The 11,261-nt window shown below is 44.5% G+C and overlaps 1 protein-coding gene across 1 annotated transcript in view; it reads left to right on the top strand.

Annotated features, from left to right (window-relative positions):
• The first annotated feature begins 313 nt into the window (after positions 1–313).
• The window catches only part of cnpy1 (canopy FGF signaling regulator 1), an 84,117-nt gene continuing 73,169 nt past the window's right edge, over positions 314–11,261 (top strand). Inside the window, exon 1 of the mRNA XM_020510829.2 lies at positions 314–848. Coding sequence (XP_020366418.1) covers positions 743–848 — 106 coding nt within the window. The 5' untranslated portion in view covers positions 314–742. The remainder of the gene's footprint in view (positions 849–11,261) is intronic.

Raw genomic sequence — 11,261 nt, 5'->3', positions numbered from 1 at the left:
CGACTGGGCGCACACGTATCGGTAGCTCAGTGGCTGAGGGAATGAGTAGGGGGCGGAGACTTCGGATCTCCGACTTGTGAGGGTGGGGGCGTGGGAGCGAAGTTGAGAATATGAACAGCCGGGAAGAAAAGGGGCGGGACCCCAGGGTAAGAGGCGGGCTTTACAGCGTGAGGGGCGGTGATTGCGAGGAGCGTAGGGCCGCTGGCCAGGGTTTGGGGCGGGGATTGTTGCGTAAGGGGCGGTGCTAGTATGGTAGGGAGCGGGGTTTGCGCGCTAAGGGGCGGGGCTAACCGCGCTGGGCGAGACCGGGAGTCAGGGGCGGGGCGTCCAACTGCTCCTACCCCCTTCCCCCGCCCTCACCTGTAAGCTAACTCCTCGTTGTCTTCCTTTTCCGGGAGTCATCCTGTCGTGAGAACCGTACGTGGGATGTAGAGTTCCATCGATCGATCAATTTTAAACATTAACACGAAGCGAGGGAGGAATGATGGACGTGGGCGTCTGGGATTCCGTCAGACAAGTTCGGCTGTAGTTCAAGAGAACTCGGGACTCCGTTTTGGCCCAACTTATCTTTTTGGAGAGAAACTTTCAAGTCCTCACTCTTCGTTTTTGTAAAAAAAACCGGTGTGAAGAGCGGGGGCTGGTAGATCGGGCCGAGGGAAGTTTTGTCGGGGGGGTTGTTGGTGTTTATCTGTTTTTCCCCTCCCCAAGAGTGAGGTGACGGTTAGAGGCGCGTGGATTGACCATGGGCTCGAGACTGCGGCGCGGGACGCTCGCGCTTTTGCTGGTGGCTTTGCTGGCACTGAGTCCCCAGGTGCGTGGGGAGAAGGACTCGGAACTGTATTGCGGAGGTGAGTGAGTGAGGGGACAGTCCAGGGCGTTGCACTGTCATTTATTGCCACAACTCGCATATGTCACAGATAACACTTTAAAAACTCGTTCAAAAACCTCCAGAAGGAGCTGGTTGAGGGTTGGATGAGAGGTGACCTCCGGAGATGTCATAATACGGATTGATTTAGAAATAAGGAAGATAACCAGTTAACCGCTTCCCTCCCTCACCCCACCCCCGGCCCCAGTAACACACCTACTTGGGAGATAGTAGGAACTGCAGATGCTGAAGATGCTGATTTTCTGAAGAAGGATCTAGGCCCGAAACGTCAGCTTTCCTGCTCCTCTGATGCTGCTTGGCCTTCTGTGTTCATCCAGCTCTACACCTTGTTATCTCACAACTTGGGAGTTCGAGTCCAGGATTCTCTCAAGGGTAAACTTGCAGGTTGAGTCAGTAGTCAGGAAGGCAAATGCAATGTTGGCATTTATTTTGAGAGGACTTGAAGAAAGAATAAAGAACAAAGAAAATTACAGCACAGGAACAGGCCCTTTGGCCCTCCAAGCCTGCGCTGATCCAGATCCTCTATCCAAACCTGTCGCCTATTTTCCAAGGATCTGTATCCCTCTGCTCCCTGCCCATTCATGTATCTGTCTAGATACATCTTAAATGACGCTATTGTGCCCGCCTCTACCACCTCCGCTGGCAATGTGTTCCAGGCACCCACCACCCTCTGCGTAAGGAACTTTCCATGCATATGTCCCTTAAACTTTTCCCCTCTCACCTTGAAATTGTGACCCCTAGTAATTGAGTCCCCCACTCTGGGGGAAAAATCTTCTTGCTATTCACCCTGTCTATACCTGTCATGATTTTGTAGACCTCAATCAGGTCCCCCCTCAACCTCTGTCTTTCTAACGTAAATAATCTTAATCTACTCAACCTCTCTTCATAGCTAGCGCCCTCCATACCAGGCAACATCCTGGTGAACCTCCTCTGCACCCTCTCCAAAGCATCCATATCCTTTTGGTAATGTGGCGACCAGAACTGTACGCAGTACTCCAAATGGGGTCCTATACAACTGTAACATGACCTGCCAACTCTTGTACTCAATACCCCGATGAATGAAAGCATGTCGTCTGCCTTCTTGACCACTCTATCGACCTGCGTTGCCACCTTCAGGGTACAATGGACCTGACACCCAGATCTCTCTGTGCATCAATTTTCCCCAGGGCTTTTCCATTTACTGTATAGTTCGCTCTTGAATTGGATCTTCCAAAATGCACCACCTTGCATTTGCCTGGATTGAACTCCATCTGCCACTTTTCCACCCAACTCTCCAATCTATCTATATTCTGCTGCATTCTCCGACAGTCCCCTTCACTATCTGCTACTCCACCAATCTTAGTGTCATCTTCAAACTTGCTAATCAGACCATCTATACCTTCCTCCAGATCATTTATGTATATCACAAACAACAGTGGTCCCAACACGGATTCCTGTGGAACACCACTGGTCACAGTTCTCCATTTTGAGAAACTCCCTTCCACTACAACTCTCTGTCTCCTGTTGCCCAGCCAGTTCTCTATCCATCTAGCTAGTACACCCTGGACCCCATGCGACTTCACTTTCTCCATCAGCCTACCATGGGGATCCTTATCAAATGCCTTACTGAAGTCCATGTATGTGACATCTTCAGCCCTCCCCTCGTCTATTAACTTTGTCACTTCCTCAAAGAATTCTATCAAGTTGGTAAGACATGACCTTCTCTGCACAAAATCATGCTGCCTAACACTAATAAGCCCATTTTCTTCCAAATGTAAATAGATCCTATCCCTCAGTATCTTCTCCAGCAGCTTCCCCACCTCTGACGTCAGGCTCACTGGTCTATAATTTTCTGGATTATCCTTGCCACCCTTCTTAAACAAGGGGACAACATTAGCAATTCTCCAGTCCTCCGGGACCTCGCCCGTGCTCAAGGATGCTGCAAAGATATCTGTTAAGGCCCCAGCTATTTCCTCTCTCGCTTCCCTCAGTAACTTGGGATAGATCCCATCCAGACCTGGGGACTTGTCCACCCTAATGCCTTTTAGAATACCCAACACTTCCCACTTCCTTGTGCCGACTTGACAATATAAAAGCAGCAATGTACTACTGAGGCTTTATAAGGCTCTGGTCAGGCCACATTTGGAGTTTTGTGTGCAGTTTTCGGCCCCAAATCTCAGGAAGGATGTACTTGCCCTGGAGCGCGTTCAGTGGAGGTTCACGAGAATGATCCCAGGAATGGAAAGCTTAACATATGAGGAACGTTTTGAGGACTCTGGGACTATACTCATTGGGGTTTAGAAAGATGAGGGGGTATCTAATTGAAACTTACAGAATACTGAATGGCCTGGACAGAGTGGATGTTGGGAAGATGTAGGAGAGACTAGGATCCGAGGGCATAGCCTTAGAGTAAAGGGAAGACCATTTAGAACGGAGATAAGGAGAAACTTCTTCAGCCAGAGAGTGGTGAATCTATGGAATTCACTGCCACAGAAGGCTGTGGAGGCCAGGTCATTGAGTACATTTAAGACTGAGATAGATAGGTTCTTGATTATCAAGGGTGATGGGGAGAAAGCAGGAGAATGGGGTTGAGGAACTTATCAGCCATGATTGAATGATGGAGCAGACTCAATGGGCTGAATGGCCGAATTTCTGTTCCTATGTCTTATGGTCTTACATGCGCACACACCCACACGCCTTCACTCTTCAACTAAAGAACAGGTCGTAAGGACAGAAGATGAAACTTGCATACCATCTGTAGCTGGCATTGATGTTTTACATCATTACAGGGGATGAGATGGCCTCCTGGTATTATCACTGGACTGTTAATCCAGAGATCCAGATGATGTGGGAACCTGGGTTCGAATTTGAAATCAATAAAAAAGTCTGGAATTAGGAGTCTAATGATGCCCATGAATCGATTGTCAGAAAAACCCCATCTGGTTCACTAATGTCCTTTAGGGAAGGAAACTGCCATACTTACCTGGCCTGGCCTACATATGATTCCAGACCCACAGCTACATGGTTGACTCTTAACTGACAGCAACGCCCTCATCCTGTGAATGAATTAAAACAAAGTGATATGCTGGAAATCTGAAATAAAAACGTTTCCAGCCTTTGTTATATTAACTTTCATTAACACCCTATTTTGACGTGGTATAACATCCCTATGTGCTCAAGTAAGACACATTGTGATAGTGAGTTGTGGAAGGAGTGTTGTAGGTGCTCACTTGATTGGACAGCTAGTTTGCAAAGCAGAATGATGCCAACAGTGCGAGTTCAATTCCCACACTGACTGAGGTTACCAGGAAAGTCCTGCCTTCTCAACTTTCGCTCACCTGGGGCATGATGACCCATGGGTTAAACTCACCACAGTCATTTCTATATAATGGGAGAGCAGTCATATGGCCTTCTGGTACTATGGTGATTTTACCTTTATGTTCCCTTTACTATGTGTGCTGGAAATCAACACTGAAAGTGTTGGACAATCTGAGCAGGTCAGGCAGTACTTGTGGAGAGAAACAGAATGTTCCAGATCAATAAATTTGAGTTAGTTATTGTCACATATAGAAAGATAGAGTGAAAAGTATTTTGTTGCCACAATCTGGTGCCATTTTGAGTTACAAAAGAATAAAACAAAATTACATAAATAGAGTTCATCAGTACAAGAGGTCTTCAACACAGCTCCTGAGCTTCTGCAAGGCGTACCAGGCCTCATGGAGTCCCCACATTTCAGGCCTATGGCAGCCAAGAGTCCCCGCTGTGGGCACTGGCTCTGCCACAGCAACTCACTGCTGCCAAGAGTCCCCACTCCAGGTACCACCACTGCCGTTTTTTGATGACCTGCTGAGTCCATGCTTCAGGCATACTGCAGCCAGGAGTCCTTTCACCAGGCACTGCCACTAATGCAGCCAACAACCTGCTGAGCACTGCTCCAGCTTCCCCATGACATCAGAAGATGAAGAAAAGGGAAAAAGATCAGAAAAGAGAGAAAGAGAAGGATGCATAAAAATTGATCTGGAACATTAAATCTGCTTGTTTTCACAGGTACTACCTGACCTGCTGAGTATTTTCAGGTTACGTTCTATCCACCGATTTCAGGACGAATGACTAAAAGACTTAGGATAGGGATGCCAGACTTGGCAGCTCTTAATAGTGGAGCAAATCAAGTATTAAATATGCAAATGCCCAGAATTGGAGGAGATGCTTGTCCAACTGAAGGATGTTACAAATAGAATCATAGGGTTATACAAAATGGAAACAGACCCTTCGATCCAACTCGTCCATGCCGACCAGATATCCTGAACTGATCTAGACCCATTTGGCCCTCTAAACCCTTCCTATTCATCTACCAATCCAGATGCCTTTTAAATGTTGTAATTGTACTTGCCTCCTCTACTTCATCTGGCAGTTTGTTGCATGCACGCACGCACTACCTTCTGTGTGAAAAAGTTGCCCCTCGGATCTCTCTTTAATCTTTCCCTTGTCACCTTAAACCTATGCCCTTTAGTTTTAGACTCTGCTACCCTGGGAAAAAGCCCTTGACTATTCACCCTGTCCACGCCCCTCAAGATTTTATAAACCTCTGCAAGGTCACCCCTCAGCTTCCGATGCTCCAGGCAAAATAGCCCCAGCCTATTCAGCCTCTCTCTATAGCTCATACCCTCCATTCCGGCAACATTCTTGTAAACCTTTTCTGCACCCTCTCAAGTTTAACAACATCTTCGCAGTAGAAGGGCAATCAGAATTGAGGACACTATTGTAAAAGTGCCTTAAGCAACGTCCTGTACAGCTGCAACATGACATCCCAACTCCTGTACTCAATGCACTGACCCAATGCCAAATCCCTTCTTGACCAGCCTGTCTACCTGTGACTCCACTTTCAAGGGACTATGCACCTGCACCCACCAAGTCCCTTTATTCAGCACCAACCTCAGAGTCCTACCATTAATTGTATAAGTCCTGCACTGATTTTCCTTACCAAAATGCAACACCTCACATTTATCTGAATTAACCTCCATCTGCCACTCTTTGGTCCATCTAATCAAGATCTCATTGTACCCTGAGACAACCTTATTCACTGTCCACTGCACCACCAATTTTGGTGTCATCTGCAAAATTAATAACCCTACCTTCAATATTCAGATCCAGATCATTTATAGCAATGACGAAAAACAGTGACCCCAGCACACCGCTGGTCACAGGCCTCCAGTCCAAATAAAACACTCCACCACCACCTTCTGTCTCCTACTTTCAAGTCAATTTTGCATCCAATTGGCTAGTTCCCCCTGGACTCCATGTGATGTAACCTTGCTAACCAGTCTACCACGTGGAACCTTGTCGGACGCCTTGCTGAAGTCCATATAGACATTGTCTACTACTCTGCCTTTATCGATCTTCTTTGTTAGTTCTTCAAATAACTCAATCAAGTTAGTGAGATGCTATTTCTCATGCACAAAGCCATGTTGACCATCTCTAATCAGTCCTTGCCTTTATGTAAATCCTGTCCCTCAGAATCCCTCCAACAACTGACATCAGGCTCACTGGTCTGTAGTTTGTGTGGTTTGAGGCTGACTTGAAAATAAGGATGAAGATTTTAAAATTGACTTGTTAGATTTGGAGCTAGTATGCATAGGGATGAGTGAATGGCCCTTGGAGCAAGATGTAGGTGACAAAGTTTTTTAATGGAATTTAATGCACAGCAATGTCCCACAAACAATAACCTGATATTCTAATTTTTAGTCATGTTTATTTTGGAAAAATTAATGATCAGAGCATCCAGTGATATCTACCCTGCCTTGCAAGATAATGCTATGAGATATTTAATGTATACCTGAGAAGGCTATAGGGCCTTGGATTAACATATTATCCCAAAAAAATGGTACAACTCACCACACAGTACAATGTTGTCATGATAGCTTTGATTTTATGTTAAAGTCTCTGGAATGGAACTTGAAGCCATAATCTTTTTAGCCACTTAAACGAGATGGCTCGCAACTGTGGAATGGCTGGCATTTGAAGTTGGTTTTAACCAAATGGACTTTATTCGAAGCAATCGATACAGTGAGAGCTTAATAGAAGCAGAATCCGTCATAGGTAGAAATTAAATGAACAAAAGTTGTTAGGCATCTTTGTGAACTATGTATTCCGTGCTTGGGTAGAGGAATGTGAAACCGCTGCCTGTCGGTGAATGTAAACTCTTAATTACATTTGTTGATTAGGTTGAATAATGTTATTAATTTGTGGATTGGAACAGTGCTAGGAAGGAAAATGTCATAATTATTGCCCATTTTTAAGTGTGATTTTAACCTTAACTTCGCTTAATGGTTGAAGCAAAAGCTCAAGTGTTAGAAATTAGAGTGAATTTGACACTATTGTTGATTCTGAGGGGATGAGCTTTCTCCAATATCAGTGTATATGTCTCCCTTTGTGTCTCTCTGTCTCTCTCTTTCTCTGTCTCTCTCTTTCTCTGTCTCTCTCATCTTTCTCTCTCTCTCTCTGCCTGCCCTGTTTTTCTTGCAATCTGTACCTGCCCCCCTCACTGTTTCTGTCTGTGCCGCACCCCACCACTCTCTATATTTATACTCCTTATCCCCCATTCTCTCTCTCTCTCTCTCTCTCTTACTCTCTGTGCCTGCGCCCGCTCTCTTTCTCTGCCTGCCCCGTTCTCTCTGTGCCTGCTTGCACTCTCATACTGGTACACTGAAATTGAGCTGTGAAACTACTCTGATTTCTGATACCTTCAATCTAATAATAACATGCTGCAAATTATGAATAGTTTGGTACCAACTTTTGGATGAATCACAGTTGCCTATCATATGACACTTTTATGTAAAAGTGTTCTTGAGCTCCAACTTTTTTCCATGCTATTTTACTTTCTTCCTCCCTATTTGAATTATTTTAATATCCTCCTCCTCTTCAGCATGCAGTAAAATTGAGAAGCAGGGACATTACACATAAAAGAGCACAATGGTACAATGATGTACTTTAATAAATGTGCAAGCATTTTTGTCCATTCAAACTATGAAAATTTAGATGGACTGCATGGGCTATGTTTATAATTGTCATAAAAACTAAGCTGATTAGATATGAACTGATGAGCATTTTGATCACATTTTGACTGTAAATAATTCCTCATTGTGCCTTCTTCACTTGGTTAATTTGGAATAGTCATGATGGGGGATGTTTTGTCTGGGAAAAAATAGGTGCTGATTACATAGTTTTGCAGCACTGAAAGATGCTGGTTGATCCAACAGACCCGTGCCACTTGTTATATTCTGAAAGTCTCCTTCAATGGCACTTTGTGTCACTGTATCATCATGTTCTTTTCCTTTCTCCTTTGTGTTCTTGACCTAGTTTCTGCATCAGTGCTGTTTAACTCAATGAAAGTGAGTTCACATTTCTCACCACTCCTGGGGAAAGAGATTTGTCCTGCATCCCTTCATTTAAAATTTTTTTGGTTGTCTTATGTCTGTGGGTTCAGCTATTGAACTCCTTGTAAAGGGAAACATCCGGTCTGCTGTGTCGGCCTTTTAATAATTTGAAGACCACTATCTGGTCACCCCTCAATTTTTTCTGTTTGAGGGAAAGAGCCCAGTTTGTTCATTACCCAAGCATTTTTAGCTTTGAACTAAAATAAGTACTAAGATTTGTATAAAATTGAACAATTGAAAATAGCTTTATATCCTGTCTGAAATTACAGAAAATACTTTTCAAGCTTCTCATACTTTAGCTGAGATGGAATCAGTTTCCTCCTGATGTGTACATATAAATGTTTTATGTGATGTCATTAGCAATCAGCAACAGGAAACCTGACTCTCTAGTGCAGGATGTCTGAACCAATGGCTTCGGAAGGGAATGGAATCTGTGGTAAGGGTACGGAGTTCACACAAGGGGGTGGGCTGAAGATTATTGTTTCAGCCTTTTGGGTGCTGAAGTGGAGGATGTTATACCTTTATACAGAACTGAATATCTGACCATGTAGGACGTGGTTAATGTAATGGACAGCTAGACTACGTTTAGTCACATTTACTAATGGTGAAAATGGTACTCATCTGCACCATAATGCAAAAACTAATACAGTTATCTCAATGTATTAAGAATGTTCTGTATGTGTGTGCACTTTTTTGATGTTTTTCAACTTTAAATTTCCATGTTTATATTAATAATAGAATCTTTCTGTGTAAACTTGGGATTTTCTCTGACGCAATTGCAGAACAAATTTGCATTTGTTATAAATATGGGTATAACAATTTGTACAAGAAATAAGAACATAATTCAGTCCTCATTTTGAAGTCCATGTCCTTATCCAATTATTGAGAGGCACAGCTATTTTGACTTGCACTTGCAATGCTGTGGGATTTCAAGTACTATCTTGTAAAAATCTTTACTCTATTTGTACTTTATGACAAATCTTGCCTCCTATTGTTATTCTTTTATCACATTTTTGCTGACTTTTTTTTCCAACCATAAATTCCTATGACCTCATTAACTGTCATTGTCATTATAGATTCTGATTATCGTGCGTAGAGCTGAGCCTTGGTCCTTCTGTACACCTCAAAAATAAATTGGTCATTAAAGAACTGTTGTTCCTATCCAGGTTTTGTGAGAAAGCTATCAAGTAGCCTTACTCTCCTCTATTCCAATTTCACTTTGTATTTTCTCAGGTATATATCCAATTCCCTTTTAGACTCTTGTGGCTGGATGTGAATGTGCCGCTAGTACTTTCCAGATCATAACTCAATGCACAAAAGTATTATTTTCATCATCTCTCCTTCAGTACTTTTTGGCCAATTATCTGTGTTCTCTAATAACTTAGCAACCTGTTGATAGAAACTTCTTTTTCCCCTTCATTTCATGCTTTCTGGCAAGAATTACATCTGCCATTCTTTAAAATAGGAACATTGTTTTTCCATAACATTGGCCAGAGTTTCAGTGTCAGAAAATGTGAGGCATTTGTATTTATGCACAACTTTGTGGGTTTCTGGACTGGAATTTGTAGCAATGACAAAACTAAAATGTTCATCAGAGTGCCCTTCTGCAGAGATCTGGGACCTGTATTTATGTAGCCCTTACAGAGACATGCTCGCAGATGACAGAGATTGAGGCCTGAATGTTGCAGGGTGTGTGACATTTAGGATGGGCAGGAAGCAAGGCCGTGGTAGTTCTTGTTGGCATTTGGAAATCAACATAAAAGTGGTTTGGATAGGGACCACAAATGATAAAGTCAAGAACTCGCAAGAAGCAAGGATCCATGGCTAGTATTGAAAATGAGGCTAGTTTTTTTTATAATTCATATATAGGATGTGGACATCACTTGATAACATTTGTTTCCTGTTCCAAGTTGCACTTGGGAAAGTGTTGGTGAGCTGCCTTCTTGGACTGCTGCAGTCATTTGATGTAGGTATACCTTTAATGCCGTTAGGGAACGAGTTTTGGAATTTTGACTCAGTGATACTGAAGCAACAATGTATTTGTAATCCAACGCATCATCCTCCGACACTTCCGCCATCTGCAATCCGACCCCACCACCAAAGACATCTTTCCCTCCCCACCCTTATCTGCTTTCCGGAGGGACCACTCTCTCCGTGACTCCCTTGTCCGCTCCACACTTCCCTCCAGCCCCACCATACCCAGCACTTTTCCCTGCAACCGCAGGAAGTGCTACACCTGCCCCCATACCTCCTCCCTCACCCCCATCCCAGGCCCCAAGAAGACTTTCCACATCAAGCAGATATTCACCTGCACATCTGCCAATGCAGTATACTGCATCCGCTGTACCCGTTGTGGCCTCCTCTACATCGGGGAAACCAAGTGGAGGCTCGGGGACCGCTTTGCAGAACACCTACGCTCGGTTCGCAATAAACAACTGCACCTCCCAGTCGCGAACCATTTCAACTCCCTCTCCCATTCCTCAGACGACGTGTCCATCCTGGGCCTCCTGCAGTGCCACAACGATGCCACCCGAAGGTTGCAGGAACAGCAACTCATATTCCGCTTGGGAACCCTGCAGCCCAGTGGTATCCATGTGGATTTCACAAGCTTCAAAATCTCCCCTCCCCCTACCGCATCCCAAAACCAGTACAGCTCATCCCCGCCTCCCTAACCTGTTCTACCTCCCACCTATCCCCTCCTCCCACCTCAAGCCGCACCCCCATCTCCTACCTACTAACCTCAGCCCGCCCCCTTGACCTGTCCGTCCTCCCTGGACTGACCTATCCCCTCCCTAACTCCCCACCTGCACTCACCTTTACTGGCTCCATCCCCGCCTCTTCGACCTGTTTGTTTCCTCTCCATCTATCCTCTCCTCTATCCATCTTCTATCCGCCTCCCACTCTCTCCCTATTTATTTCAGAACCCCCTTCCCCTCCCCCATTTCTGATGAAGGGTCTAGGCC

Source organism: Rhincodon typus, chromosome 2, assembly GCF_021869965.1.
Source record: "Rhincodon typus isolate 14 chromosome 2, sRhiTyp1.1, whole genome shotgun sequence".
Lineage (NCBI taxonomy): Eukaryota > Metazoa > Chordata > Chondrichthyes > Orectolobiformes > Rhincodontidae > Rhincodon > Rhincodon typus.
The sequence above is the reverse complement of the archived record's forward strand: the minus strand, read 5'-3'. Positions and strand labels throughout refer to the sequence as shown.